Source organism: Phyllosticta citribraziliensis (genome assembly GCF_038025025.1).
Source record: "Phyllosticta citribraziliensis strain CPC 17464 chromosome Unknown J3D65scaffold_11, whole genome shotgun sequence".
In the NCBI taxonomy this organism is placed as follows: domain Eukaryota; kingdom Fungi; phylum Ascomycota; class Dothideomycetes; order Botryosphaeriales; family Phyllostictaceae; genus Phyllosticta; species Phyllosticta citribraziliensis.
In genome coordinates, this window is record NW_027117348.1 from 1,402,687 (window position 1) to 1,430,179 (window position 27,493).

The 27,493-nt window shown below is 57.6% G+C and overlaps 12 protein-coding genes across 12 annotated transcripts; 7 read left to right on the forward strand and 5 right to left on the reverse strand.

The window, feature by feature from the left end:
• Positions 1–1,039: 1,039 nt before the first annotated feature.
• J3D65DRAFT_105289 (DNA glycosylase) lies at positions 1,040–2,802 on the reverse strand. Its single transcript, XM_066793670.1, has 2 exons — positions 1,856–2,802; positions 1,040–1,807 (listed from the first exon to the last, which is right to left on the reverse strand). Exons 1-2 carry the CDS (start codon positions 2,642–2,644, stop codon positions 1,286–1,288), a joined length of 1,311 nt encoding a protein of 436 aa, XP_066652079.1. The 5' UTR covers positions 2,645–2,802; the 3' UTR covers positions 1,040–1,285.
• A 53-nt stretch (positions 2,803–2,855) lies between these two features.
• J3D65DRAFT_636745 (cytochrome b-c1 complex subunit 7) lies at positions 2,856–4,002 on the reverse strand. The gene is made up of 5 exons (XM_066801432.1): positions 3,830–4,002; positions 3,746–3,774; positions 3,572–3,680; positions 3,470–3,523; positions 2,856–3,424 (listed from the first exon to the last, which is right to left on the reverse strand). The coding sequence occupies exons 1-5, from the start codon at positions 3,914–3,916 to the stop codon at positions 3,320–3,322; spliced, it is 384 nt and encodes a 127-aa protein (XP_066652080.1). The 5' UTR covers positions 3,917–4,002; the 3' UTR covers positions 2,856–3,319.
• Positions 4,003–4,369: 367 nt separating this feature from the next.
• On the forward strand, positions 4,370–5,924 carry J3D65DRAFT_105354 (mitochondrial carrier domain-containing protein). Its single transcript, XM_066793671.1, has 3 exons — positions 4,370–4,430; positions 4,507–4,933; positions 4,983–5,924. Exons 2-3 carry the CDS (start codon positions 4,525–4,527, stop codon positions 5,768–5,770), a joined length of 1,197 nt encoding a protein of 398 aa, XP_066652081.1. The 5' UTR covers positions 4,370–4,430; positions 4,507–4,524; the 3' UTR covers positions 5,771–5,924.
• A 2,774-nt stretch (positions 5,925–8,698) lies between these two features.
• J3D65DRAFT_636752 (t-SNARE) lies at positions 8,699–9,900 on the reverse strand. Its single transcript, XM_066801433.1, has 2 exons — positions 9,501–9,900; positions 8,699–9,399 (listed from the first exon to the last, which is right to left on the reverse strand). Exons 1-2 carry the CDS (start codon positions 9,795–9,797, stop codon positions 8,869–8,871), a joined length of 828 nt encoding a protein of 275 aa, XP_066652082.1. The 5' UTR covers positions 9,798–9,900; the 3' UTR covers positions 8,699–8,868.
• Positions 9,901–10,052: 152 nt separating this feature from the next.
• Positions 10,053–12,369, forward strand: J3D65DRAFT_577396 (nucleoporin protein Ndc1-Nup). Its single transcript, XM_066797676.1, has 4 exons — positions 10,053–10,348; positions 10,396–10,491; positions 10,545–11,257; positions 11,304–12,369. The coding sequence occupies exons 1-4, from the start codon at positions 10,213–10,215 to the stop codon at positions 12,243–12,245; spliced, it is 1,887 nt and encodes a 628-aa protein (XP_066652083.1). The 5' UTR covers positions 10,053–10,212; the 3' UTR covers positions 12,246–12,369.
• Positions 12,303–16,383, reverse strand: J3D65DRAFT_636755 (ankyrin repeat protein nuc-2). The gene is made up of 7 exons (XM_066801434.1): positions 16,028–16,383; positions 15,860–15,944; positions 15,460–15,810; positions 15,391–15,408; positions 13,129–15,340; positions 12,894–13,057; positions 12,303–12,815 (listed from the first exon to the last, which is right to left on the reverse strand). Coding segments are annotated over exons 1-7 (3,066 nt in total). The 5' UTR covers positions 16,030–16,383; the 3' UTR covers positions 12,303–12,581.
• Positions 16,384–17,369: 986 nt separating this feature from the next.
• J3D65DRAFT_671019 (uncharacterized protein) lies at positions 17,370–18,903 on the forward strand (the record flags this gene model as incomplete). The annotated part of the gene is made up of 2 exons (XM_066803356.1): positions 17,370–18,003; positions 18,071–18,903. 2 exons carry the CDS (start codon positions 17,370–17,372, stop codon positions 18,901–18,903), a joined length of 1,467 nt encoding a protein of 488 aa, XP_066652085.1.
• Positions 18,904–19,473: 570 nt separating this feature from the next.
• J3D65DRAFT_105464 (uncharacterized protein) lies at positions 19,474–20,340 on the forward strand. The gene has a single exon (XM_066793673.1). The coding sequence runs from the start codon at positions 19,627–19,629 to the stop codon at positions 20,149–20,151; it is 525 nt and encodes a 174-aa protein (XP_066652086.1). The 5' UTR covers positions 19,474–19,626; the 3' UTR covers positions 20,152–20,340.
• Positions 20,341–20,933: 593 nt separating this feature from the next.
• J3D65DRAFT_105466 (uncharacterized protein) lies at positions 20,934–22,051 on the forward strand. The gene has a single exon (XM_066793674.1). The coding sequence runs from the start codon at positions 21,058–21,060 to the stop codon at positions 21,637–21,639; it is 582 nt and encodes a 193-aa protein (XP_066652087.1). The 5' UTR covers positions 20,934–21,057; the 3' UTR covers positions 21,640–22,051.
• Position 22,052: 1 nt separating this feature from the next.
• On the forward strand, positions 22,053–24,193 carry J3D65DRAFT_105450 (uncharacterized protein). The gene is made up of 2 exons (XM_066793672.1): positions 22,053–22,424; positions 22,474–24,193. The coding sequence occupies exons 1-2, from the start codon at positions 22,406–22,408 to the stop codon at positions 23,910–23,912; spliced, it is 1,458 nt and encodes a 485-aa protein (XP_066652088.1). The 5' UTR covers positions 22,053–22,405; the 3' UTR covers positions 23,913–24,193.
• J3D65DRAFT_636768 (uncharacterized protein) lies at positions 24,088–25,174 on the forward strand. Its single transcript, XM_066801435.1, has one exon. The coding sequence runs from the start codon at positions 24,193–24,195 to the stop codon at positions 24,871–24,873; it is 681 nt and encodes a 226-aa protein (XP_066652089.1). The 5' UTR covers positions 24,088–24,192; the 3' UTR covers positions 24,874–25,174.
• A 1,033-nt stretch (positions 25,175–26,207) lies between these two features.
• Positions 26,208–27,277, reverse strand: J3D65DRAFT_105626 (uncharacterized protein). Its single transcript, XM_066793675.1, has one exon. It carries the CDS (start codon positions 27,093–27,095, stop codon positions 26,310–26,312), a length of 786 nt encoding a protein of 261 aa, XP_066652090.1. The 5' UTR covers positions 27,096–27,277; the 3' UTR covers positions 26,208–26,309.
• Positions 27,278–27,493: the final 216 nt, after the last annotated feature.

A 27,493-nucleotide genomic window follows, 5' to 3' on the forward strand; every position in this document is an offset into this window, starting at 1 on the left:
AAGAGAAAGACAGCAGAAAGAGTACGAGTCGACCAATAGCTCATTCGTCTCGACCGCTACGCTGGCGCTTCGCAATCCACACCGCTGCCCAAGCCAAACAGAAACTGAAGCAGACGGCCGCTCAGAAGCAAGACGCAACAGCCAGTCGCGCGATCTAAAATTGGACGGCTCGGCTCACTTCTCTCACTCGCCTCGACTTGACTTGACTCCAGCCACTCCACCATCTTCACCGACAGACTCGAACCAGCCAAACAGCTCTGTCGAGCAGCACACCCACACACACCGCTCCTCCAGCCCCACGCGCACCCGTCTCCAAAAGAGTTTGTGGTGGAAGGAAAATGAAGTGACTCGCGGCAAAGTGGGGAAAGAAAGAAAGAAAAGCAGACAGACAGAGGAAGAGAAAGAGGGCAGGCGAGGTAGCAGACGCGAAACAAACGCCGCCACCACCGCCGCCGCCACCGAGAAACGCCAGGCAGTCGAACCAAGCAAGCGGCCCCCTGATCTGGTGGCGCGCGGGCGCGGGCGTCTGCCTTGGGACGACGACGACGACTGCGGCGACAGGCGCCTTTGCTCGAGCCAACCAGCCAGCCAGATGGCGTGCGTTCGGTCATGGGTAGACAGGTCGTCGGGCTGGTGCAAGCCCATCCTATCCACCAGCGCCATGTCTTGGACGTCGTTTCTTCTTTGGGGGGCCGTCGTAGCATTGTTTTTTCCTGGGCAGCGGCAGCAGTTTGTCTCGCCCTGCTGCAAGACGCGGTGCGGTGTATGGGTTGCCGCCCTTCCCCATGTCTGAGATGGAAAGGAGAGAGACAGATTTGGAGAGGCAGGCGGCGACAGCAGCAGCTCGTGACTAAACTGGGTAGCTGGGACTGGCGGTGTGAGGGTTTGTGGACGGTTTGGTGTTTGGTGTTGGGTGGTGGTGGTGGTGGTGGCGTCGGTTCCTAGTTGTCTTGGAGCGCGTCAACGTCCGTGTCTTCGATGCGCCACATGTACCACATGAAGAGCGACCTGGTGGATGGAACGTCACGTGTTAGCTTACGGCTGGATTCAGGGTTTATGACGCAGGTGGAGAAGAAGGGGTTCGGCTGAAATGTTGAAGGAGCGTAGTGAGTGTCGGAAAAAATGGCAGCTCCCTGTGCTCCTCTGCGGTGGTGAATGAAAGCTCCTAGATCCAGGCTTGAGATCAAACGACTGCACCTTGAGTTCCGCCGGAGTGCAGGGAGTTGTCATTCTTTAGACATCACTTTGAGGTGATTGATGCAAGTCATTCAGAGGGGTCAGAAACTCACCTGTACGGCTTGAACGGCTCACTCAAATCCAACATCTCCTGCTCAGTCATGTACTTCCACTTCTTCCCATCCAGACCGCCCTTGGTCTTGGACTTGCCATCCTTTGCCATCTGTCCTGCCTTTCTCTTGAGCAACTCCACGTCCCTCTTCTGCCATGCCGCCATGCCGCGCTGGACGCCCAGATCGCCCGTGCTGAAAACGTCTGTCCTCTTCAAGTTAAACATTGAAAACATTTCGACGCTCCAGCGCCCGAGGCCCCGCACTTGAATCAGCATTTCGAGTAGTTCTTCGTCTGTAGCTGAAGCAAGCTTGGCGGCGGAAAGCTCTCCAGACACAAACTTTTGCGCAATTCCAATGGAGTATTCGGCTTTGCGTGTCGATAGACCGGCAGTGCGGAGATGCGGGACGGTTGCGGTTGAGACCATGGCTGGAGTCGGAAAGAAATTGCTGGGAGCTCCGGGCGGAGCAAAGAGTGCGACGAATCGGGCTTTGATGGAGCGCGCGGCGGCACCAGAGACCTGCGTCTGTTAGGCCGTAATGGTATGCGTTGCGCAGGGGGTAATCACCTGCTGGGCCATGATTGAACTGATCAGAGCTTTGAACGGCTCCACTTCTTCCTGTAGTCCTTCAGAACTAAACATCTTGCAAGGATTCTTCTCGATGAGTGTCTTGAGTCCGGGATCAATCTTGATGAGATGCGCTTCTGCCTCCTTGAGCAAAGTCTCGGTGGTCAATGTCGGCTGTGCTTCAGATCCTGCGCCGTCTCCCTGTGCAGGCGCTTTGCGCAGATACGTGACGCGTGATCCACCAGGAGTTGTGAGAGGCGCGTTGGAAGCGTGCGGCTCTACTGGACGTGGGGCTGCTGGAGAAGAATGGCTTTCAACCTCAACCTTGCGGCGCTTGGAGACTGGTGTCTGCGGAGGTGGCATTGCCGACTGGGTCTCATCTTGAGCAGGAGGGGTTTCTGCCTTTTTCTTGGGCGGTCGACCGCGCTTCTTGGGGGTTTTGGGTGTATCATTTGCTGCGTCCGCCGCTGCGAGCTCTCCGTTGGGTTCCGTGCTCTTTGTCTTCCTTGCTCGAGTCTTGGTTTCCTTCACGGTGTCAGTTGCAGCACCAGCCTTTCCCTCTACTTCCTTGAAGGCGGGCTCGGAAGTTGCGCGGGATTGGATGCGTGCTGAGCGTCGTGTGAGCGTGGACATGGTGGATGCAGGGATGCGAGAGGAAGACGGAATGCGAGGACGAGCTGAAGACCGCGCAGCGTGAAAAAGGCCAAGAGCTGGCCGAAAGGCGGGCTTGAGCCTGAGTAGCACAGTTGGATGGAAAGACTTTGTCGTGATCACGCTCGCAGTCTGCATTTGGTGGTTGGAAGTGAGTCGGCGCAGCGTGAAGTGAGCGATGACGTTGACGTGAAGGCCGGGTGTCCCGCTTTCGCGCAGTCACCGGACCACAAAGTCCCACACCTTGACTTGCCCTACAAAAGCACTGGCTTGGCAGCTTCTACATTCCAGCCCGATCACGTCCCGCACACAGTGGGCGTTGGGTTGAGTCGCATTTCAAACATTGCGCGTGCGTCCAAGAAGCCGTCACATTGACCACCAAAATTGCTAACAGGGAGATGCCCGCTCCCAAGCGGTCGGCCAATGTGGCTGCAAAAACCAATGGGCATTCTTTTCTTTCAATACTCACCTACTAGGTCATCAAATCCCAACTTTCAAATTCAAATGAGAGATCTCTAAGCAGACTTGGCAAATCCAATCCTTGAGTACTTTTCGAAGCGCCGAAAGCGGAACCATGATTTCCGCTGCATTTAATGCTCGGGAAAAATCCATGGGCTGCATTTGCTCATTGCTGGACCCAAATTGTTCTATTCAAGAATTGTACGCACGAGACGCAATCATCTTAGACGTTAAATCCCGCTCCTTTGCTATGATACAGTCTAACCAGATGACAACCTGGGTCCGCAGTTGTCAAATGGCCCCCATTCCGCCAAAAGGCACAAGTCCGGTTTCTCATCCATCCAAGCTCGACACCTATGCCTTGGTCGCGGGCTTCTTGATGGTCAGGTTCTCGAGGTCCTCGCGCTCGGCTTTTTCAGCCTCGATTTCGCGGATGATGGGGCTCAAGTAGGGAGTGTCCTATCTCCGTCAGCGGGGAATTGCGAGTGGTCGGAATTTGCGCACCTCGTCGGGCTTGGTCCATTGGTCCTTGGGGAGCAGTTGGTGGGACAGCGAGCACTGGTCCTGTCAGCGTCCGCCCAGCCTGTCAAATCCTATCGATCCTACCTGGAAAGCGCGGCGCATGCGGAAGACGCGGTCGTAGGACTCCTTGGCGGAAAGGCGCTTGAGGGCCTTGAGGACAACCTCGTTCTCCTCGGGGATCAAGTCATCGGCCCTGGGCAAAAGGGTCAGCCGGGGCTTGTCGTGGCAGGCAATTGAGGAGCGATGGTTAGAGCGTACCTGAGACCAATCTTGCGGTAGCCGGCAAGCTGCAGGTCGTGGTCAGCGCGGGCGGTCCTTGGAAGATGCAAAAGATGGACGCACGTCGGTGTACCAGTTGGCGAGGGGCGTCATCCAGCGGCGGAGCCACGGACGCTTGACGATGAAGTTGGTCAGGGACGGAGCGCTCATTGTGACGGATGCGCGGGTGAGGGGCGGCGGAAATGGCGGGCTTGTGGGTGCGGTGAAGTGGTCGAGGGCGTTTGGAGCTCTGCGATGATGTTCAAGACTTCCTTCGGGCGGCTTTGTTTGATGTGTTTGACGGCACCCTCATTGGCTCGCACGGGGCTCGGGCCGAGCTGCCAAGGGTGGCCGCCGCCGCCGACGCCGCACCCTACTGCGAAACGGCCACGACTTGCGGCTTGCAGTATCTCGTCTCGTGCTCCCTCGCAATCCAACCCCCCACCCCGGCTTCTGACGTCCGTCCTCGTTCATTATTCGACCCGACAACCACATTATCCCAAGCCCGCCCCTTCACCGCAACGCGCCCTTCCGCAGTGTGCTGAGCGCTGCTCCAACTCCGCTCCGTCGCCCCTTGACTTCCCCCCAACAATTCGCCCGCCCGTCCATGGAGATCACCGTCAACCGTTGACCTTCTAGTGCCGCGGGGCCGCACACTGCGGAGGCGCTTTATAACACGCGGGAAGTGCGGCCTTCCTCTGCTTCTTGGGCCTCGAGCGCACGCTATCTTGGACGCTGAGCGCTCACACTGCACACGGTAGACTGGCGCACTTCCCAAAATGACGACTCCAACTTCGGCTGCGCCAAAACCCACAACCAACACCCATGCCTCGACCTTTGCTGCCAAATTGACCGGCGCCGTCGCCAGGCTGCCTTCTTCGAGCATCAACAGCTTCTGCGGGGCCATGGCTGGCGTGGCTTCGGGAATTGTCACCTGCCCGCTCGACGTTATCAAGACCAAATTGCAAGCACAGGGTTCCTTCCGGCGGCCTTCTCCCCAGGCAAGGATATTACCTTCACAAGCACTGTACAACGGACTTTTCGGGACGGCGCGCATCATTTGGCGTGAGGACGGTATCCGCGGCATGTATCGAGGCTTGGGGCCGATGCTGCTGGGTTATCTACCGACATGGGCCGTGTACATGAGTGTCTACGAGGGCGCAAAAGACTTTTACTACGCCAACACAGGTTCGTAGTGGTGCGTTCGATGCTCAGACGAGGCTGATAGAATTGTAAGAAAACAAGTGGCTGGCCCGCGTCAGCGCATCCATCACCGCCGGAGCCTGCTCAACAATAGTTACCAACCCCATATGGGTCATCAAGACGCGTCTCATGTCCCAGGTCAGCGCGCGCGCCTCAGAAGATGCGCGTCCGCCATGGCACTATAAAAACACCCTTGACGCCGCCCGCAAAATGTTCCGCACCGAAGGCATCGCCTCCTTTTACTCCGGGTTGGGCCCCGCACTGCTCGGCCTCACGCACGTGGCGATCCAGTTCCCGCTGTACGAGTATTTCAAAATGCAATTCACGGGGCTCGAAATGGGTCAGACAGAGGCTCGCGAGGCTCCAGATCCAGCCCGCCAAACGCTGGGCATACTCGCTGCCACATTTTTCAGCAAGATTTGCGCTACCAGCGCAACGTACCCCCACGAAGTCTTGCGCACAAGACTGCAGACGCAACAGCGAGCAATCCTGCCCTCGCACTCGCCGGAGGAAATCTCGTTTCGCGGCAGCCTCGAGCACGGCGGCAAGACGCGACCCCCGGGCACCTCGTCTTCCGACGGCATGATCAATGTGCCGCGGTACCGGGGGCTCATCCGCACGTTCAAGACGATCCTCAAAGAGGAGGGTTGGCGCGCCTTTTACAACGGCATGGGCACCAACATGGTGCGCGCGGTTCCCGCGGCCATGACGACGATGCTCACGTTCGAGATGCTGAAGAAGGCGTGCGTGAGTCTGCAGGACGCGGCGGCGGCAGAGGCCGCGGCGGCACGGCAAGAACAAGCGGCGCAGCGGTCGCCGTAATCTTATACATATTTTTGGTGGCGTACGCGGACGTACGCACCAACGGTGCCCGAGGGCTGGAGGGTACGCACATATTGGGGCAGGGAGGGGAGCCCGCCATTTGTCTATTTACCTACCTTACCATGCATCATGTCAGAAGCCCAAAAAGTCTTGGGGCTTTGTTTTTGTCGGTTTTGCGTCGCACTTGGGAGCGTTCGGGACGTTGTTCGGACTCGGGAGCCGCCGCAGCGCAGTGGAGGAGGAATTCCATCGAGGCAAGGGAGGGGATCATCGAATCGACGCCATCTTTCAGCAAGCACGGGCAGGGATGGGGATGGGGAGCAGGCTGTCGGGGAAGCAAGAGCGCAGAGAAGCGGCGTCAGGGATTGAAATCATTTGGGTCACCACCATATTGAATTGTTCTCTCTATCGTACCCACTATTACCTCGTTTTTTCTTTTCTCCCTCTTTCTCTCTTTCTCCCCAGCGAGCGCGTCTTGTGTCTTTTCGACCATATCTTTGTCGTTGTTCCTTGGCTGTCGGGATATTAGGCTGGCCTTCTGCCTTTGGGCCTGTCAGCTTGGTGGTCAGTCGGTATGTAAGGGCCTCTGCATCAGCACCAGTTACAGGAAAATCTGGCCTGCCTTGTGACGACACGGCTGCTGCATTTAACTGTCCTGTGATGCCTCTCTTATCTGCCCATGTGCCTGAGCGCTGCCCGTCTGGTGTGAGCACTGCACTGTCCCGTGATGGCCCAGCGGCCCAAACACATGCCAAAGCGTGGACCGTCTGGTGTGAGCGTATGCCCGTCTGGTGTGAGGCCCGTCTGGTGTAGGCACTGCCCGTCTGGTGTGAGGCCCGTCTGGTGTGAGGCCCGTCTGGTGTGAGCGCTGGCCGTCCAATGTGATCACTTCACCATCCTGTGATAGCCAACCCATGCAAGCACATGCCCAAGCGTGGACCGTCTGGTGTGAGCATGTGCCCGTCCGGTATGAGGTGTGCCCGTCTGGTGTGCCGTCCGGTGTGAGCACTGACCGTCTGGTCTCCCTATATCAACCTGCCTCCCTCCCCAGCTCTTCTTCTTTTCTCTACACAGCAGTTGCTGAGGTTGCAGCGGCAGCTTCTTCGGTTCCAGTGCCGAACTGTGTTTGCCGGCTCGGCAACTTCCCTCTCACTCTGCTTCTTGTGCTGTGGGCGTGGAGCGGCGGTGTCGGCGGTGTTGGGGGCGGAATCTGTGGCGTGCTGCGTCGCGGGAGCATCCATCCGTCGTTTTTACATGATGGTGGTGTACTGCGGCGCGGGGAGCGTTCATACGTTGCTGTTACGTGATGATGGTATGCGGGGATGCTTCATGTCGTTGACTTGGGGATTTCGGTTCGTTCTCCCGTTGACTTAGCTACTATTCTTCCGTGCTTGTGGGGTCTGTGTGGCCATGGCTGCTCAGTGATGCGGCAAGGCATCTAGCTTCCTTGGTGTGGCTCTTCAGTGTCTTGAAATGCTGCGTGGATTCCGCGTACTCGCACAGCCTCTGAGTCAGATGTTTCTTGAGAGATTTCGCATCAACCGAGAATCAGCAGAAGTAGTTTCCTTGTCTCCTTCTCATTCTTCCTTTTCAAATGGGCCGTGAACTGATGTCGAGGGAGAGGGGTTAACAAACTTCTTTTATCCCTGGAAAAGGAAAAGTTCTGTCTTTCGCATGCCCCCCTTTCCCACGATAAGCTCTGCAAGGCTACTGTCATGTGCATAGACTTTCCGCCGTGGAGCAGATATAAAACTCGCGTCTCTGTCCACGGCTGAGTCTTCTTGACAAACTCAATCGATTCAATCGCCTGGAAAGCATTCTGAACTCGTAGCCGACTGTTTGTGGTCTTCTGTCCTTGAACATGATCTTTCGAGTCCTTGGCCGGCCCGCGAGAAGTCTGTCTCCCAAAGGATTGACACTTCAAGACAATGCCATGGGCGACAGCCGCCAGCAATGCTGCCAATGCTCTTCATCATCACATCATGACGAAGTCCAACATTCTGAACCTCAGAACTCCAGCAACCGGTGCAGTCTCCCCACCACCCAGCTGCATTCCTGCTGCAACCTCCACACGCGCGCAGCACAACCCAACGTACGGCGTAGTCTTTGAAGACTGCCAGTTCATATTCTCCCACTTGTTCTCTCACGACAGCCATTTGCCCAAGACTTGGGAAGAGAAGTGAAAGCGGCGGCAACACGCCGCCTTAAGTACTCAAGCGATGGGGCCGTGCCACTGCCACGAGCAATTGAGGATATGTGTTTGCCTGGCGCGTGAAAGCTCCTGATACGCACGCGCTGCACCACATGACTGCTCCCCATGCGCACGCGGAAGACCACATGCCAGCCCTCGAAGGCACCATGTGGCAGTCGCGCCACTATAAAACCCACGCCGTCTGCCGCGCCGAACAGCCTTCACTTCACGTCGACAATCCCAGTCGACAGGGGGAAGAAGGTGCCTTCAACCAAACTGTGTGGCTCCAGCCGGTGCCCGGCAAGGACTTGTGTTTGTGGTGTCTGTGTGGTGGGCTGGAGGGACTCGCTGGCGCTCAGTGGTTTTCGTTGGGCGTGGATGCTGAAGAGTTGGGCGTGGCGATGATGGTGTTTGGAATGGGCATTGGCGAGTGATGGTGATGGACGTTTTTCATGATGGTGTAGATTCCAACAGACGGAGGTTGACTTATAAGCGTGGCGTAATTGACGGGAAAAGGGTGAGGGTTCTAGTTCTAATAAGGACATATTCCTCACAGCCCTCTTACCGCAACCTGGTCTGAAGGCGGAGCATTGAATCTCCTTCAAAGTGCAGTCTTATCAAGTGTCCAGGCCTCTGAGAGGGGGTCTTGACATAATGTTGAACTGCCTTTCCTGGAACAAAGCTGTCTTGAGGTGTTTTGACGACCAGTCACGAATGGCCTCTGGAAAGCCCAGTGTGTGCATGAACGAAAGCAGACTTGCTATTTGAGTTCAGTAAGAAGCAACTGCATCAACTTCAGCGCATTCCCTGAGCGCCTTGGACTATCCTATGCAAACACCGGGTATAACAAAAAAGCAAAAGCCAATAACAACAAACCTCCTGGGCTATGCGAAGCTTTTGGAAACGCTCAGCCGAGAACGACGGCCAAAATGACAATCGTCAAGACCACTGCCAGAATTACCAACAGGCAGCAGGCCTTGTTCCTGGCCGCCTTTTGATGCCTCGATGCCGTCCTCAGCTCCGTATTTGCGCCTCGGGTGTCGTCTCTCACGCCCTCGACGTTTTCGCTGATTATGTCCAACTGCTCGCCCTGCTCGTGCACCATGTGTGCCACGTCCCTAAAGAGCTCGTTCAACTCGCCAACACTCTGTTCGATATTCCGAATCTCGCTCTCGCGCTCGATGATCAAGCTCTCCTGGAAGTCGACCTCATCTTGTGGAGCGAGGCGCAGTTGTTCTTGTTCTTGAAGCATTTGCTGAGAGCCATGACCTTGGCCAGAGGGCGACGTAGCGCTGCCGCCGGCATCTTCGAGAGCGGCGCGCGCAGCCGCTGCAGAACTTCGCTCCTTCTCAATAGCGCTGCGCTGGAGCACTTGGAATTCGGTGAGAGTCGCTTTGAATTCGCGATTCAGCTTGCCCTGGGTGAACTTTTGAGATGCCTAGACGGTGAATTTGCGTCAGCATTGTTTCAGGCAGCACGCCGTGGTTCGGGCGATTCAAGGGACGCAGTTTGACGGAGATGTCGACCGTGGTAACCTACATTCAAGTCTGGCCACTGCTGGACTTTCTTGAGCCCCTCGCCAACTTCCTTGAAGCCATTGCTCGTCTCTTCAATCAGGTCACGGACCCGCTCGCGCACGCGCTCCGTCTCCCGCTTTGTACCGAGCAGGGCGATCTGATTTGAAAGGCGGGTGACGTTGGAGGTCAGGGAAAAGAGCTGGTCGGAGAGCTGGCTCGTGAACCGCCTGAACTCCGGATCGTCAGAGTACTCTGGGTCGTCCTGCCGACGCCAGGTAGTAGGCTGCGACTCGAGGCGGGAGGAGTCGTCAAAAGACATGGTGGGCGGTTCCCTGTAGCGACACGATATTTACAAGAGAGAAACCTCAGGTCGAGCGGAAATGGTGGTGCCTGATAAGAGGCGTCAAAAGTGTTGTGAAAGCGATTCTGGGCGTTGATAGGTGGGCGGTGGTTGTTGCGTCGTTGCGTCGTCGGTCGCTCCAGATGACATAATGCGTCGTGGGCTCGTGCGCCGGCGGAAGCTTTGGCCAAAAATAGTTGCCGCTCACGTCGTCTTGGCATCTGTTTTGATTCCGCGAAAGCTCCAACAACTGCGTGATCAACATCTTTCACCGCGCCCTGGAAGAGCAATCTGCTGGACCTCCGCCTCTCCACCCTTCTCCGCGTGCCATGGACTGATTTGGACTCCTTACAACATCGGCCTCGACGACGTGACGGATCAACAACGCGGCGCAATGGCGACACCCAAACCGGCGCGTCCGTACAAGGACTTTTTGTCCCCGTTCCTGCATCGCCAGTTTGGCAGGGTGATGCTGATTACACTGGTTCTCTGCTACATTGAATCCATGTGTATAGGAGAATGGGGAGGCTGTGAGTATTGACAACGTCCATGATTAACGCCAACTGACAATGGACAGTCCTCTTTGGATTCTGGTTCGTCTCCGCAATACGCGCCCTCCTACTCTTCATATCCTACCTATTCATTCTCTGTCTGGCCATGTCACACGCACACAGTAAGCATTGGAAACGTATCGCATTGGTACAAGAGGAGCTGACCGTTGGACAGCCGGCCGTCGCATGACCACCTGCAGCGCCCAAACAGTCTGGCAGTACTTGCCTCGCCTTACCACCGTCTACACAATCATCTGCTACGGCGCCTCGGCTTTCTTCTATTCGGCGGTCTACATTTGGTCGCGCTCCGCCAAGGACAACTTTGGCATTGTGGATGAGGGCAAAGCATGGGATCGGTCAAAGCTCAACGAGCGGCCGCTCTACTTTTACAGCATGCTTCTCGAGCTTGCCGTGGTGCAGTCTTTTGTCCACATTTACAGGGACTATGGTAGAGTCAAGCTGCCCGCCAACGCCACAGGACAGGAAAAGTCGAAGCGGACTGTGCTCAAGAGACGCTTGCTGCCAATCTTGAACGATGTCCTGACGAGAATGATTTTGTTCACCGTGGTCGGCAATGCAATTTACTTTCTCTTCATCCGCATGAGGGCATGGAGGTTGGCGTATCCATTCGCCAAATTCCAGGATCCTTCTGTCAAGGATATGAAGCCCCGAGTGGCCAACTTTATTGGACTTTCAATGCGCGTCTTTGTCCAGGGCTTCCTCTTGACTCTGTTGTGGGAGTTTGCCAACGTCGCGCTTGCCATATATCTGGCCAAACAGCCTTTGAAGAGGCAAAAGGACCAAACCATGAAGCCCATCACGAACGATTCCAAGGATCCAAACGGCAGCCTGTTGAACGGACTGACCCTTAAGAAGGATCTTCTCCGCGTGAGTCTCCAGGATGTTCATAATTTACATTTGCTGATAAGATTAGAACATGGCTTTCTGGGAACTTGCAATAATTGCCAACCGCTTCCCAGAGCGCCGCCAGACCATTTACACCGAGCTCGAGTCGCACCGTCCAGGCGGAGCCACCGTCAAACAAGTCATCGCGGCTTGCCTAGCAGAAATCACCGATATCAAGACCCGAATCGCTTCAACCGCAACACCAACACCGCCACCAGCCGCTGAAAACAAGGCTTTGGTTCCCGTCGAAAAGCAACCCACCGCCATCGCTCCCTCCCCACTCAACGACGACGACATCTTTGCACCCTCTCCGCCGCCAAAAACGCGCCAGGAGCGCAACCTTCAGCGCATCAACGACTTTGCACGGCGCCGCGGGACCGGCGGCATCAACGAAGAGCACCCCTTCAAATCGACCGTCGGCCACGGGCAGCAGCTCCTGGCCCAACACGTGCAGCCCGCCACGCTGCTTTCACAGGCGCAAGCCAAGTTCGTCAGCGTGCTCAGCAGCCCACTGGGCATGCCGTTCCGCCAGACGTTCAACCGGCGCGTCGCGGCCGTCCTCCTGGGCGCCCCATACAGCCATACCACCACCATCGGCAACGCCGTTAACGCCGTCACGCAGATTGCGCTGCGCAGCATCCAGGAAGACACGTACGCCATGGTCAACCGCGACGTCGCCACCATCATCCGCACCTTCGCTGACGTCATCCGCGCCATTGAGGACTTTGTTCGCACGTTCCCCCCGCATTGGACTGACGTGGCGTTTGACGAGGCACGAGACCGCGACGTCAGAACCGTTGACGGCGTGAGGGAGGTGCTCGTCGCGTTGAAGGGCGGCCTCGAGGCTATCTTGACTGAGTTCGGCGTCTATCTGAGTGGGTTGGATATGAGCGAGAAGGAGACGCGCGAGGCAAGGGAGTTGGTGCATGGTTGGAGGGAGAAGCTTCTATGGGAGAATGAGAGGAGCTGAGGGGGGACAACTGGCGTGGGTCGAGAAAAGTAGTTGAGCGTGTGGAAAAGTTATCTTGTCAACTGCCTGTCCGGATTTTATTGCCGTGTCTATGTGCTACTGAATGCGTCTGGACGTTCTAAACCTAATGCCCTGTGGTTATCCGTTGCGAATTGCTACCACGACGACCCTGACGCTGGTCGTCGACGCCGATCGTCAGCCAGACTATCAGGAGTGGATAGAGAAGAGAAAGTCAGTCAACACCGGACCCCCAGCATTCGCAAAGTCGATCCAGCATTTTCATTTCGCTACAGAGCATTCAATTCGTCCTCAATCACACCTCCCACACCTCCCACACTATATATCAACCGTCTCATTAAAGCGCAGCACGCCATTACCCTTAAAGAACCCATCAATGCGCTCGGGCAGCGTGCCCGCCGTGCCCGCGTGCTGTGCACTCCACACGCCACCGCTGCCAGCCGCGCCGGGGTCGTCGTGGTTCAGCTGGGCGCGCGGCACCTGCGTCGACAGGTCGGCGATGAGGACGAGGCCGGCGGATTTGATCGACTCGATGAGAGCGGGGGCGAGGTCCTGGAGAGAAGGAAGGGGTGGTGTTAGTGGGTTGTATGGGGAAGTAGGGGTAGGGGGGTAGGGGGGAGGGCAGCGCACCAATAACCGCGAGCTGCAAATCAGACCCATCAGGTTGTTGCCCTGCGCCGTCTGCACCGCGTCCTTGACCGATATGGCCGTGCGCCCGCTGCTCTGCACCTTGTGCGGGTCGCTCTCCGCTATCGACGGGTCGGCGCCGAGTTCGTTGTCCAGGAGGACGGGATCTGTACAGGGTGGCCAGTCAGCAAAAAGTCTACTACTACCAGGCTACATGGCTAGGGACGGGGCGACGCACAGTTCGGCTGCTTCCAGTTCAGCGCCGTGCAAATGTCCTTGTTGAAGCTGCTAAACACAATCGAGCGCACGGCCGTCTCGTCGGCGGCGCGCAGGCGGCGCGCGTGGGCAAACACGACGGCGAGCAGGTTGTCGGCAAAGGTGTTGAGGTTGGGCGTGGGCCCGAGGCGCAGGCTGGCTTCTTCGTCGCGGTTCGGATACAGGACGTGCAGTTCGACGCGCACGTCAACGGGCAGTGCCGCCAGCGCGTCGGCCAGGGGCACGTACGCCGTCGCGAGGATCTTGTGGATGGCCGTCATGTCGCCAGACGGCGTGTTTGCCAGTGCCGCGAGCGGGTTGTCGCTGCAGTTACCGGCGCCAATGTGCATGAATTCTTCGAATGTGAGACGGGGGACGGCCAGGTCGAGTTGCCCGTAGCGCACTTTCCACTGCGGACACAGGACTGGCACGCCGTCGCACGTCATCTGGACAAAGAGACGGACATAGTCGCCCGAGAGGCTGGATCCGGTGATGAAGGCGCTGGGAGACTCGTCGAATTGGCTCGTCGCTTTCCAGTAGGTTGCAAAGTGTGTGATTTCGAGCGGAGGGCCAGGGAAAGGCTTGATGATTTGGAAGCTGAACTTGATGCGGCCAATGGTCCGCAGGCGTGGGTCAAACAGCCCAAGGTTGCAGAATCCGGAGCTGCTCTCACGATTCCTGAAGACGGTTGAAGAAGCTTCTGTGCGCGCAATCACCTTGGCGCCAAAGGTCGGAAAGACGTCGAAATCGATGCTAAACGTGTCGAGATTGTCAACTTGGAAGGAAATGACTTTATTTTCCTCGGAGATAGGGAGCAGAATGTTGCGAGGGATCAGATCTGATGATTTGGAGGCAATGGTCAGGCGTGCGGCGGGATATTTGCTGTCCTCGTAGAAGCGAACAGGCTCAGAGTCTAGTGCGCCAAAGTTGAGAACGACAAAGGTCTTATTTTCCAGAAAGTTGTGGCCATATCTTCGGATGGGGATGATGGGAGGAGGCAGAGAAAGGTCAGGAATGCCATCCACTTCCATTGCCATTGGCTGGGGAGTGGAGGATGGAGGTGGGACAGAAGCACCCAGCATGGGCGGCGTGGGCCTTGGCGGCGGTGCCATTGACGACTTTTTGACGACAGAAGCCAACAGCTTCATGCACTCCAAGTGGCCTTCCCATGTTGCGTAGTAAATGGCCGGCAAGTCCTTCTCGTCCTTGACGTCGACCGTGACTCCACAATCGAGCAGCGTCTTGAGACACTCGACGTGCCCTTCACTGGCAGCGTGGAACAATGGCGTCCACTGATACAGCTTGTCAGGCTGGTCAAGGTCTGCTCCGTAATCCCGAAGCATGAGACAAATATGCGGATTCCTGCCAGACCTTGCAACCAGGTGCTGGGGATACAGTCCCTCGGCGTCGGGCAGGATCTGCGGTCGGGCCTGGAGGAGCAGCTCGACAACTTGCTCAAAGCCATGCTGACAGGACAAGTTCAGAGGAATGTGGTCCGACTCGCCCGCTGGATCAATCCGGGCATTGTGCTCCAAAAGGCTCCTCACGCAGGCGAGGTTGTTATGGACGATGCTGTGGATCAGGGGAGTAAAACCGTCGTGGTCTTTACAGTCGACCGTATCTGGCGCGGCAGACACCAGATCCCGAATCATTCCCACGTGGCCGTGCATGCAGGCATAATGCAGAGGAATCCTGCCGTAGACATCTGGCGTCCGCACATTGGCGTTGCCTTCGAGACCAATGGCAAGGACCTGGGCACGGCCGGAGATGGCAGCCTTGTGCAGGCAGTTTCGTTCATTCACGTCGTCTCCCTGGTTGAGATCAACGAGGTTGGTGTCGAGCATGGCCTTGAGAGCCGCCTCGGGAGCTTCGTAGGCCGTTGCGAGGAATGCCCGCGTAAGACGATTCCGAGCATCGGGCAGGGGCGCAACGCGGCTGATCCATTCCTGGACGCCGGCAACGTTGCCAGAGCTAATTGTCTGTATGATTTGCGGGTCCGCATCGGTATCTGCGTCGAGGGCTCGCCAAGCGTCGGGCGGCACGGTGGTGCTGTATTGCATTTGCTCTCCCTCTGCCCATGCCGCAAAGTCGAGCAGGTTTGTCGTTGCCTGATCCGACAAGTCGCTAATGACGTCTCGGTTGAAGCATGGCTGCACCTCAATGGCACGGGAAATGTACAATTCTTTTGTTCGGGACTGCAAGTCATCAGAAAGGCTAAACAGGGGTGTCGGCGAACAGGGCGAACCTTGGATGTCTTGTCCCACTACCACACAGTCAGCCTCAACACGAGTCGAATGGCGTGCAGCCGGCGCACCTTTTTGAGGATCTTTGAGAATGCAGTGGCATTGATCTCGACAAACTGTTGCAGCTTGTTGAGGTCGTTGCTGAAGAGTCTAAAGGCCTCCTCGAGAATGACATAATTCGACGACAGCCGCGACACGGGCATGGACTGCGACTGCAGCGACCTCTTCTTCTCCAGCAGTGTCGACAGGCGCAGCTTCAGCTCGGCCTCCTTTTGCAGGTAGAGCTTGTTGACCTTTTCCAGCTCGCGCTCCAGGCGGAAGAAGAAGGTGGCCTTGTTTGCCTGAAGCGATATCTGGGGATCCAGCTGGCCCGGATCATTCTGGGCGTGGATGACGGGGGTAGCGCTTAGCTTTTTGATGAGCTGGAGCGGGTGTTAGCGAGAGGGGGGCCAGGGGGCGCGGTGATGCAACCTTTTTCAGGGCTTTGTAGTCGACGAAGCTTGCAGCATACTCGGGAAAGTCGAGCTGGCGCTTCTGGATGTGCTTGCCGAATTTCCTGTGCAATGGTCGTCAGATACGACCATGCCGTTTTGGGCGGCAGGACAGGCATGGCATAGGGGCACCCTGGAGGATACTCACATGGTGGCAGAGTGATATCAGACTCGGAGAGGCGCGCTCGGCAAGGAACGACGCGCAGAGATGGCGCCGGAGTCAGAGGGCGGAGGGAGCCAAGAAAGGCGAGGACGGCAGAGGTCCCGTCGGCGACGCGGTTTGATGGGGGGTGAGGTGGTGAAGAGATGGGGAGGCGGTGCGGTGGACTGGTTTGGTGGATCAAGACAAGATGTTGCTGGGGTTCGTCATGGCGATTCACGAGACGGGAGGAGCATGTGAGAGGGCCGGGACAAAAAAATCGAGGAGCTCGCAGGACCGGCTTGTCAGGGTTTCGTAGCGTGTTGCAACAGGAGGGCGCTCGAGGCTGTGCCGCCGTCGTCTGCTCGACTTGTGCAGAAGTGAAGCTCGACCAATGGTCGCCCAACGTGCGGCCACGAGGTCGGCGGCCCGTGCCCCGCGTCGGTCCTGCGACCACGACTCGACGACGACGACAACATCACCACCACCACCAGGCGTCTTCGCGGCGAGCTGTCCGATGGCTTGACAATGTTGCTGGTAGTTGGTCATTCTCACATTCCCCTCTTCTGGACACTCTCTCCTCAGTCTTTTCCCCTTTTTCGCACGCCAAACGACCCACTACCTCCTTCTCCTACTCCATCGCCATCTTCATCCACAACGAGTCAATCACCATGCTCCCGGAAAATCCTGCCAATCTCGTCCCTGCGTCGTCTTCAGCTAGCTGCCCCGCAGAGGTCCCTGGTTTAACATCCTTGCAATCGATCTTCCAGAGCTTTATCAGCGGCCATCTGCTCCTTCGTCCCTTGATCCACAGTCGACATCTTGAGATTGAGAGACCTGACGTGAGAACGACCATTCAATAGTATCTTGGTCAATTGTGATGGAAAACATCAGAGACCAAAGCCCGCCAGCCTTCTCAGAGGGTAGTGTAGACACTCCAGGCTTCTGGAATGACTGGGAGCATCCAAGTCCATGATGTAGAACCATTTGCCATCTTTCACACCAAATTCGGTCAAGAGAGGTCCTAATGCGGCAACGCTGTAATCTTCTCTTTTCATTCTAGTCCTTCAGTCATGTTTCCATTCAGGAGCATTCAAGAATCGACAAGAAAAGACAACTGGTAGCAGCCTACATGAAAATGCAGGCCTATGCGCTGCGGGCTCAGGAAAAAGGCTTGGTCGTAGTGCTCACTTAATCACTTTCATTCATATTGTTGCATTCCTGCCTATTTACCAAGGCATCGACAGGGTCGTAGCACACGATGCTTCTCCACGACACCGCCGTGTTCTGTTCATTTCCTCTCGGCGGCGCAGCGTAACAAACAAAGCAACAAACCGCAAACTCTCGCACCATGCCCACACACGAAGCGCAACCCGAGCCTGACCATTCCGACCCGTCCGACCAGTCTGACCATTCCGGCCAGTCTGATCAGTCTGACGACAACACCATGAAAGACTCGACCCGCTCCAGACCCCTTCGCAAAAGCAGGCCTCCTCCCAAAAAGAAGACGCGCGACGAACCATCGGAGGCCAAACCGCTCAACCAAAACGACCTCGTCAAATGGATCGTCATCAGCGACGCGCCCGACCATGCATCCGTCCACGCCAAGTTCTGCAACGCCAAAAGCTACCCCGTCCTGCCGCGCAGCATCAAATATCTGGAGCGCTTCGGCGCTCGCAACTTGCGCACCGGCCTCAAGTGCTTGCGGGCCATGACCGACGCCGCCCGCCAGGAGAATGAGAGGCTAGAGCAAGAGGCTCAGGCCTTGGGCTGCGTGGATGACAAGATAAATGTGGAGCAGCAGCTGGGAGGAGGTGAAGAGCAGCATCGCAACACCACCGAAGCCGTCGTTGATGACCCAGATTCGTCGATGCAAGAAGACGCGTCCAAGGAGAGCCGCATTGCAACTCTGCGTTTTGACATCTCCTTCTACCGCAGCAAGGTCCTGCCTTTCATCCAAGCGTGCCTCATTGCCGAAGGCCAGCGTAAGTTTCTTCCATGAGTTCTCCCATCAAACAATAAGCAAACAAACAAACTCACAATTCCCTCTAGACATTTCACTGCCTCCACGCACGCCAGTAGCCTTGCCCTTCCCCGGCGGCATCTACCAAGCCTTCGAATCAACAACCCAGCGCAGCGCAGCCAAAGCCGCCTACGACATCGCGCGCGCCGGCGGCCTGCCCCAAGAGTCCTGCGACACGGCCGCGCGCAGGAGGGTCGGTCTGCTCAGCCAGACGGCTCCCGCGTCACTCGAGGCAGACGACGAATGCCCCCCGACGCCCGGCGGCTACCAGGAGCACGACGATAGCACCGAATTGCAGACGCAGACGCCAGCACACGGCGTCGTTCCCAAGTCCTCGCCGACACACTCCTCGTTCCCGCCGACGCCGCGCGCGCCTGATTTCAGCTCCAGCCCTGCCGTCGCCGTCGCTACGCCGCGCAATGATGCCGTGACGGATGCGATGGATGTGGATACCGACGCAGCCGGCGCTGCTCGTGGCGGCTCCGGCAGCACGCCTACTACTGCTACCAAGCTCAACACGCGTGCCGACACGCCCACGCCCACGTCCCCAGTCGTCACCACCACCACCGCAACATCCACGCCAAACACCCTCGCCCTGGCTACCGCTCTCCCCTTCTCCCGCACACCATTAGCAGCACTCGGCACACCCATGAACCAGCAACTGCGCCGCAGCGCGCGGTCGACGACTCTGCGGTCGAGCGGCGTCGGGGCCGACGCGACGCAGGCGGACGCGGCGCCGCTGAAAGACATGAGCGTGTGGGAGCTGCAGCGCGAGATACTGCGGTTGTGTGCGCTGCGGGAGCGGTGTGTGGCGAGGAATGAGGTGTTGAGGGATTGGGTGAGGGGTGTGAGGGGAGAGTAGGTCGAGAGGATGGATGGATGGATCGGGTGAGAGGGAGGGTTCTGGTATTGAGAGGGATTGGTTGCTCTGGCGTGGCTGACGATGACGATGACGATGACAATGATGAGCAAAAGAGACGAAACGGAGATGTGTACGTACGTACAAACCTCCTTATGTACCCACATAGGACCTCACGTAGCAAGAAAACCAACCTCGTCTCCTCTCGTCTCATCCCATCTTCAAACAACGACCACAAAGACCTACGCTTCCCATCACACACCCCTCGCTCTTGCTTTCCTCACCCGTGACAAAAACCCAAAGCACACCAAAGCCGCACCACCACCACCTCAAAAGAACTGTTGCAGAAATCTCTGCCCTACGCCCTACGCCCTGCATCCGCCACCCCGCATCCGCCCACAGAGACCCTATGTGTTTCATCGCTGTGAGTTAGGCAGGGCGGGACAGCGCAGCACAGCCTCAGGGACGGGCGGGCGCGGGCGCGGGCGAAGACGGGACGGAGCGGGAGGGCAGGGAAAAGCAGGGATAAGCAGGGGGTGAGGTCGTGGTGAGGTAGGGCGATGCAGGGAGGACGGGGGGAACAGACAAAAAGCAGGGGGAGGGGAGGGGTAAGAGTGCTGTGGCGGGCGGGCGGCAGGGTTTTGAGGCTGTGCTAGGTGCTGTGGCGGTGTTGCCGTGGCGCGACGGGAGGAGTCTTGTCATTTGTTGGTTGTTCTATTTCCGTGCATGTTGTTTGTGGTTTGTTGGCGGTGGAGCGGAGAGGAGAGGAGAGGAGGAACTTACTGTGCTGGCTTGCTTGTCTGCTTGCATCTCTACCGCTACCTCTTCCGCTTCATCATCGTTGGCGGCGTCTCAACATCACACCTCGCTCACCTCACCTACACTCCAGCCCATCTCCATCTCCTTCTTCTTCTCCTTGACACCAAACCCACCAAACCCACCTCTACCAGCGCCGCCGCCGCCGCACCTCTTGCCGACATCGCACACAACCGCCTCCACATTCAATCGCTTTCCTCCCGTCAACGCGCCACGCGAAGACGCGGCGACGCATGCGACGCGCTCTGTTTCAAACGGGGGGCGGGCTCGGGCTGGCTCGTTTGTGCCGTAGAGTCGCCGCGTCCCGAAGCGGCGGCACTGCGAAGGACCCTGCAGCGCTGCGGCTCGTGGCCTGCTAGGCTAACTGGCAGGGAAGCGGTATCCAGAGTCTTGCGGGGATGTGTCTGGTTGGAAGTTGCTTGTTCTACTGTGTAGTGTGTGCGCGGGCAATTACATGTGCGGGCTGTGGACGAGGAAGATGATGAGAGTAGAGAGGGGTGTGGGAAGCGAGAACGCGAGACTGGAGATGCACTGTGGACATCGGGTGGAGAGAAGATGACTGACGGCAGCCGAGTTGGCAGCTGAATACGAGAAATGCGGTGGAAATAGCAACGCGCTCGCTACTGTGTCGCTCTTAATTGCTGAATACGATCCAATTTGCTCTTTCTTTTGCCTTTCTTGCTGCCCAACCCAATAGGCAGCGCGCGATGCGAGCGAGTTTCTTGCAGTCTCTGGTCCCTTGAAAGGTACCGCGGTGGTGGGAATTGAAGAAATGACAATGCGTGGGATTGCGATACAGATGGGACTAGCGCATGGGTCCTCTCGAGACACTGTACTATGAATTAGATACTGTAGGAGGTAAGCAGGTACGTCATCAACAGGTTCCTTTATGATAGACGACAAGAGCCGCGTAACGTGGGCTGCAACGCGCATTGTCAGACTGTGTCTGATACGAGACGGACAGAACTCTCGGAGTGGTGCTTACGCACAGCCACCTACCTACCTCTCCTACCACAACTGCATGAACATAAGCCGCAGCAGCAGCAGAAGCAGCAGCGCGCGGCAAGAGAGGGCAAGCCTTACAAGGCGATGACGCGAGATTTTGGCACGTTGGCAGTTTTGGCGGGCGCGTGTGCTGGGATGACCCCCTCAGTCACCAGTACTTTGTTTAGCAACGCCGTCTCTTTTCTTTCTTTTGCTGTCGTCTTTTGTGAAACAGAAATTGACAGTCGACAGGAAATAATTCTGCCGTTTTGGGACACGTGTTGGAAGAGGGCTCCCTGCTCCCTGCTCCCGCTGCCGCCGCCGCCGCCGCCCTACGGACAGACAGCGTGACAGACTATGGATCACGATGCAGCGGCCAGGCCGGCCGGGCTGCCGGATGCCGGGTTGGCGGTTGAGGCTAGCAGACGGGAGCCCTGCGTCGTTTCGTTTCAACGTTTCGTTTCTCTGATTTTTTTTTTTTTTTTCTGCGTCGACTGTTTGAACAACGAAAGAGACGTGATTGGTGGGATCAGCAAAAAGGTCGGGGGATTAATGGCGCGAGGCCAAGATGAAGCAAAGGTCCTCTGGCGGAATTTTGGCAAATGGGGAGGTTCTTGGAGACAGTCAGGATCGGGACAGGTAGAGTTTCTTGGGCGAGCTTGTTTAGAGTTGGCGGCCATGGTCCATGGAGCGGCGGGCGCGCGTCGTGATTCGCAGCGTCGGTCGGGTCGGGTGGGTGGGACCAAGGGCACGGCGGAGCGGCAACGCTGGGGAACGTGTCGCAAGATGCTGGAGACAATGCATGTACATGGAAAGATTCAGTCAAGTGGGCAGCATGACGGAGGAGGTGAGGTCATTGCAGAGTCTGGTCTGGTCTGGTCTGGTCAGGGCTGCTGTCAGGCCAGGACGGGGTGCAAATTGGCTGGCATGTGGGACTGACGGGCGTCATTTGGAGAGCGGCCGTTTTGTTGGTGGCACGCCGGGTCGAGGGTAGCGCTGGCGCGAAGGATGAACATCTCGATCCAGGGGTGCAGCGAGCAGTGGCACTCGTACTCTCGCGGAGCAGCGAATGGAAGAGCTGAGGCTGATGGAAAGGGAAAAGATGCCGGGCTGGCCTGACTTTTTTCGTCGAGGGCTCGCCAGTCGGCCCAGGGCTTCCTGGCAGTGGCACCGAGCAGGGCCTGAGATTGCATCCACCGCACACGCCGGCGAGACAGCACCCCCCCACTGGCAGGGCAGGGCAGGGCAGGGCAGGGCAGAGCAGAGCGGTGCGAAATGCCAAAGCGACGGCACACGGCGACAGAGGCGTCAACGGTGCCCTTTTGCTCCCTCGGCCTCCCTCGTTTGCTCGACGGCGACCGTGACAGGAGCGATGAGGTGCTGTGGGTGTTGCCATGTTTAGAGCTGCCTTGACTTGAATTGGCCGCGCATCCCGATTTGGCCAACGCCCGCCCGCCCAATCACGCCCCGGGAACCGCCCGGCACTGGCACCCCCCAAACTTCTACTTTGTCGCCCTCTCCCCGTCCATGTCAACTCGTCCCCGTCCTCTCTCACCTCACGCTTCTGCTCGACGTGCGCCATCTTTCCCTCTCCCATGGTCATCTCAATTCGTCCAACGTGACCGTGACGCCCACCCACGGCCCCTCGCCTCCTCGCCTCCTCCCTCTCCCTCTCCCTCTCCCTCCTCGCCGGCCCTGACCGACCATGTCCTCCAATTCCACTCGTAAGTCCTCCTCGCATCATGCTAGAGTGCTTCTAACCCCCGTCAGCAGTGGCCACGCCGGTCCCGGCTACCACCTCCACCAGCCTGACCAGCTCCAGCTCCAGCTCCTCGCCCTCGCCCTCGTCGTCGTCTCCCACATCGACCTCGACCTCGGCGCCGCCCTCGACAACTTCGACCTCTGCAACCTCTGCAGCCCCGACCACCACGACCCCGTCGAGCACCTCTGCTCCCCCATCCACCACCACTGCCCCATCCACCACAGAGGCTCCGTCTACGACCAGCGCCCCTCCGAGTAGTTCCACCACCCAACCGTCGTCCACATCTCAGGCCCCGTCTAGCTCCTCGGGATCCGCTACCCGAACCACCGAGTCGACAACTGCAAAGCCCAGCACTCATGTCTACACTTCCCTCGTCACCCAGTCTCCTTCGGAATCTGGTGGATCCGCCGTAATCGTCACCGTCACGGCCACTAGCGTCAGCACACCAACCAGCACGGGCACCGACTCGGAAGGCTCTTCATCCACTTCTGGCGCTTCTCTGCAGGGCAACGGCTCCTCATCGAGCGGCAGCAGCGGCGGTCTTTCGACTGGCGGAAAGACTGCCATTGCCGTCGTGATTCCCGTCGTTTGCGTGGCCCTCCTCGTCCTGGCTGGATTGTTCCTCTGGAGGAGGCGCAAGCAACGTTTGGCGGCCGAAGAAGATCGCCGGAAAGAGGTGGAAGAATACGGCTTCAATCCTAACAACGACCCCACTCTTCCCGCCGTCATTGGCGGGTCCGAAATGGCCGAAGACTCGAGTGGCTACCGCGGCTGGGGCAACACGACAAACGTCTCTTCCAACCACAAGGCCAGCACCACCATTTCTGGCGGCGTGGCTGGCGGCCTGTCCGACAGCGGCAGCAACCCCGGCGGCTATCACAGCCCAGGCTCCCCCACGCAAAATGGCAGCAATGCCGATTCTGGCGACCCGCTCATGTCAATGAACCGACGCAGCACCATGGACTCTGACGCACTCGGAGCCCTCGGCCAGGGTCCAGTTGCAAACGGATACAGCACTCGCCCGGATCTCGTCAACACGGCCAATGGAGGCGTGCATCGCGGGCCGTCCAACGCGTCGTCGTCGTACAGCGCGCACCACAGCGACAGCTCGGAAAACGGCAACGCGGCCAACAATGCCAACCGGCGCAGCAACAGCTACCACTACAACTCGAATTCCAACGGCTCGAGCAACGGCGGCCCGCAAGACTATTACCCGGACAACGGCTACTACCAGGCATACAACCCCAGCGGCGGCAATGGAAACGGCGCCGCCCCCGCGAATGGCAGCGGAAACGCCAACGCCAATGCCAATGCCAACGCCAACGGCGCAGGCAACATGTGGGACGGCGGCCCGGTTGTGCAAAATGTTGCGGCGAGACGCAACACGCGCATCGAGAACCCGGTGCGCTATCCGCCGCAGGGCAACTCTGGAATTGCGCAAAACTTTTAGACGGAAAAGAATTAGTGTAGTAGTAGCTGTTGTTGTTAACAAGTGAGGTGTGGTGGTGATGGGACGAGGGAGGACGATATCACATGTGCATGTCAACGACCTGAAGGAGGGCGGCCTCTTTGTCAGTGTCGAGTCGATACCCGGATTTACTTTGCTTCTTTTTTTTTTTTTTTTTTGCTTCGATCTTCTTTTTTACTCCATTTGCTTTGGCACCTTATTTTACCCCTCTCCTTCTTACCTTTCTTGTCGATCAATCAGTCGGTCAGATCCAGTCCAATCGATGCCCATCCCATCGTTGGCGTTGGTTGCACGTTGTAGTACGTTACGTAGCATAGCTCGCTCTGTCTATCCTGTCCATCTGCCCATCTGCCTGTCTCCCTGTCTGTTTGTCTGCAGATACGGTCTATATTTTCCTTTGTTTTTGGCTTGCTTGCCGCGGTGTGTGGGCGATCAGTTGGGGAGCGTTGTTGAGGAGCGCACGCAGCAGAGCGCGGCGAAGGGCGTCCGTCCTCTCTATCTACCTATCTACATCATATTACATAGTCTGCGCTCGTCGTCACCATGTCACTACTACTACTACTATATCATATCTCACTTGTCACTCTGTTTTCTACATTATTACTACTACTATATCACCACATCAATATTCCCTGTCTTATCTCACTTGTCACTCTGTTTCCTACATTATTACTACTACTCTATCTCTACGATGCTACATCACCACATCAATATTCTCTGTCTACGCAGCTGTGTGGGGAGCTGGCAGTTATTTGCGAACGCACCTCAAAGACGCAGACCGACTGCGTGCGTGTGTGGGCGTGCGTGCGTGCGTCTTGGGAGCAGTCCGTCGTTTGGCGTGCGTGCGTCTCGGGAGCAGTCAGGTCAGTCGTTTGGCGCCATGACTGCCCGCCTGCCCACTTACCTGGTGGTACTCAGCCAGCCAGCCAGCCAGCCTACGTAAGAGAAGGGAACATTGACAGTGTGATAGTAAGCCTAGCCTGGCCTGGCCTGGCCTACCTGCTTGTTCCGCCCGTGACTGGCCGGCTGGCTGGCAGTATATATATATATGGGGGCGTGCATGAGATGTGGATGTAGATGCAGGTGCTTCTTGGTTGGTAGCCAAGGCGACAAAGGAGACGAGACGGGACGGGCAGAGAGAGGGAGAGAGAGAGAGAGAGAGAGAGAGAGAGAGAGAAAGAGAACCGAGGGTCCGGGGCATCAGATAGATAGACACATAGATAGATGGACAGCGTAGCACGCACACACACACAGCAGAGACAGCACGCATACCTAGCACGACACCAGCAAGAGCACCACACCGCTCAAAGGGGTCAAGAGGGGGGGGTGGGGTAGGGGGGCAAAAGCCTCGTTTCTTCTGTCCTATGTATATGTATATATATATACGTGTGCGTACGCGGTGCGTGTACTCGGTATGAGGTGAGGTATCCAGGCCCCCCAAGAGGCAAAGGCTAGGACTAGGACCCTCGCATTCCAGCCACTCCTCCTCCTCTTGAAGAAGTGGTGGTAGAAGAAGAAGAAAAAGAAGAAGGGAAAAAAAAAAATTCTCGCTCCTTCCTCCGTCGCGATGCACTCTCCAGCCGCTCCCTAGACGGGAGGGACGGATGGTCTCCTTGCGCCACGCAGTGAGTCGCCGACTCGCAGACAGACAGGGGATGGACAGATGGACAGTGGTAGCAGCAGAAGTGAGCGACGAGAGAGAGGCAGCCAGCGCAGCCGGCTGCGTGCGTGCGTACGTACATATCTATCGAGCTGTATGTATGTATGTGCGTGTATATGCCGTGCCCAGCGATGCGATCGATCCGTGAGGACGGAGCGGTGATGACGATGGCGCTAGACAAGCAGACAGACAGACAGACAGACGGATAGAGTCAAGGCCAGCGCGGCTGTCCTGACTACTGCTGCTGCTAATGCTGCTGCGACGACTGTACAGGAAGCAAGGAGAAGACGACGGACGGACGGACGGACGGACCGCGCGGGCCGCCTGCACTCCACGTGGGATAGCCGGCGGCGGCGGGCGGGTCCGCGTCGACGCCGTCCATCGTCAATGCAAGTCGCGACCTCAAAGGAGAAAGGGGGAGAAGAGAGAAAAAAAAAAAAAAAAAAAAAGAGCCGTGGCTCGGTTGTTGAAGCGTCAAGGAATTTTGAACAAGAAAGGCAAAGGGATGCATGCATGCTGCACCGTCAAACGTCGACGATGAGCAGCCAAAAGGCAAAAGAGAGGCAGCCGCCGTGCCGTGCCACTGAAGGGCAGTGTGGTGTGATGGTCGTCAAGTCGTGCAACAGACAGAAAGAGAAGAAGCAAGCAAACTACCACGCTAACTGGCGTGGGGTCGATAGTTAGGGGGGCCGCGTCGTTGGAGTGGCTGGCGCCAGAGTCTAGGCGAACCACCACTCGGCACCGTCCATGATGCCGGCCGTCAGAGGCGTCAAGGCGGAGAACAGCGAGGGGGACAGGTCGAGGCCGTAGGTGCCGGGGCAGCCAGGGCACTTGTCGCCAATGTAGCCGTCGACCGTCTTGCCGCCAAACGAAATCTTGATCTTCTTGTTGCACATGTCTTGGGACATTTGGCCGGCCGCCAGCGCGACAACAGGCTCCGTGTTCTGGTAGACGGGCCCGCAGAAGCTGGTGCCCACGTCCGGGCTGTAGTACGTCAGGTGAGCAGTGTGCTTGTCGCTGCTGGCGACGCTGGCGGCTTGCACGGCGACGCTGGAGGCGGCGGGAGCAGCGCTGGACTCGACCACGGATGTCGACGACGGGATGTAGACGCTGGTCGAGGAAGAGGACGTCACAACCGGGACGAGAGTGGTCGGGGCGACGTAGGTGGAGCTGGCGGAAGAAGAGCTCGGGGTAGGAGTAGGGGTAGGGGTCGAGAAGGACTCGGCAGGGGTTGACGAGACCAAGGGAGTGGTCAGAGACTCGACAGTGGTTGGCTCGGGCTCCTCGACGTCGTCGGTGGTCGTGGCGGCGGGAGCAGAGGTCGGGATGGCTTCACCAGGGTTGACGTAGACGGTCGTGGTCTGGTAGACGGTCTCAATGACTTCATCGACCTCGGTGACCCAGACCATGTCGCGCTTGTTCTGGTGGAGCTGGACATGCTGCTTGTGGGGCGCGGCGGCAGCGGCCGAGAGGAGGGTGAGAGCAACGATGCCGGAAGCCTTCATGATGGTTGATTTTGGAGAATGAGGGTAGAAACTGGCTAGCAGTCCAAGTTGGATGATGTGTGTAGAGAAGGTGGGTGATGAGCGCTAGCGCTGCAAAAGAGAGAGACTAGATGGTAGGTAGAGAGAGAGTGTGTGTCGACGCAAAAGCGGATGCAGCAGATCAAGGAGCGACTGGGATGCGAGGTTTAAGTAGGATTTTGGTGGTGAAGGTGAGGGTAGTGTGTCGACAGGGGGGAAGGGGTATAAGAGGCGAGTCGTAGTCACTAACGGCAGCCACGGTGGGCGGCAAAACAGTTTCGATTGGCGCAGGGCCCCACAGCGCAGTGCAGGTGGTGTCGGTCTGGTCAGCATCCTCATCTCGTCGTCAGGTCGAGTCCGGCGGCTCGTATGCGCTCAGG

Coding starts and splice junctions, on each gene's coding strand:
- J3D65DRAFT_105289 (XM_066793670.1), bottom strand. CDS start 2,644: ATGCAGACTGCGAGCGTGATCACGACAAAGTCTTTCCATCCAACTGTG. Junction 1,808..1,855: donor GTTCAATCATGGCCCAGCAG/GTGATTACCCCC, acceptor TAACAGACGCAG/GTCTCTGGTGCCGCCGCGCG.
- J3D65DRAFT_636745 (XM_066801432.1), bottom strand. CDS start 3,916: ATGAGCGCTCCGTCCCTGACCAACTTCATCGTCAAGCGTCCGTGGCTC. Junction 3,681..3,745: donor TACCGCAAGATTGGTCTCAG/GTACGCTCTAAC, acceptor CCTTTTGCCCAG/GGCCGATGACTTGATCCCCG. Junction 3,425..3,469: donor AATGGACCAAGCCCGACGAG/GTGCGCAAATTC, acceptor TGACGGAGATAG/GACACTCCCTACTTGAGCCC.
- J3D65DRAFT_105354 (XM_066793671.1), top strand. CDS start 4,525: ATGACGACTCCAACTTCGGCTGCGCCAAAACCCACAACCAACACCCAT. Junction 4,934..4,982: donor CTTTTACTACGCCAACACAG/GTTCGTAGTGGT, acceptor TAGAATTGTAAG/AAAACAAGTGGCTGGCCCGC.
- J3D65DRAFT_636752 (XM_066801433.1), bottom strand. CDS start 9,797: ATGTCTTTTGACGACTCCTCCCGCCTCGAGTCGCAGCCTACTACCTGG. Junction 9,400..9,500: donor AGCAGTGGCCAGACTTGAAT/GTAGGTTACCAC, acceptor TTCACCGTCTAG/GCATCTCAAAAGTTCACCCA.
- J3D65DRAFT_577396 (XM_066797676.1), top strand. CDS start 10,213: ATGGCGACACCCAAACCGGCGCGTCCGTACAAGGACTTTTTGTCCCCG. Junction 10,349..10,395: donor TATAGGAGAATGGGGAGGCT/GTGAGTATTGAC, acceptor GACAATGGACAG/TCCTCTTTGGATTCTGGTTC. Junction 10,492..10,544: donor GGCCATGTCACACGCACACA/GTAAGCATTGGA, acceptor ACCGTTGGACAG/CCGGCCGTCGCATGACCACC.
- J3D65DRAFT_636755 (XM_066801434.1), bottom strand. Junction 15,811..15,859: donor ACTACAAAGCCCTGAAAAAG/GTTGCATCACCG, acceptor CACCCGCTCCAG/CTCATCAAAAAGCTAAGCGC. Junction 12,816..12,893: donor TTTGCAGCTCGCGGTTATTG/GTGCGCTGCCCT, acceptor CCTTCTCTCCAG/GACCTCGCCCCCGCTCTCAT.
- J3D65DRAFT_105464 (XM_066793673.1), top strand. CDS start 19,627: ATGTTGTTTGTGGTTTGTTGGCGGTGGAGCGGAGAGGAGAGGAGAGGA.
- J3D65DRAFT_105466 (XM_066793674.1), top strand. CDS start 21,058: ATGGATCACGATGCAGCGGCCAGGCCGGCCGGGCTGCCGGATGCCGGG.
- J3D65DRAFT_636768 (XM_066801435.1), top strand. CDS start 24,193: ATGCCCATCCCATCGTTGGCGTTGGTTGCACGTTGTAGTACGTTACGT.
- J3D65DRAFT_105626 (XM_066793675.1), bottom strand. CDS start 27,095: ATGAAGGCTTCCGGCATCGTTGCTCTCACCCTCCTCTCGGCCGCTGCC.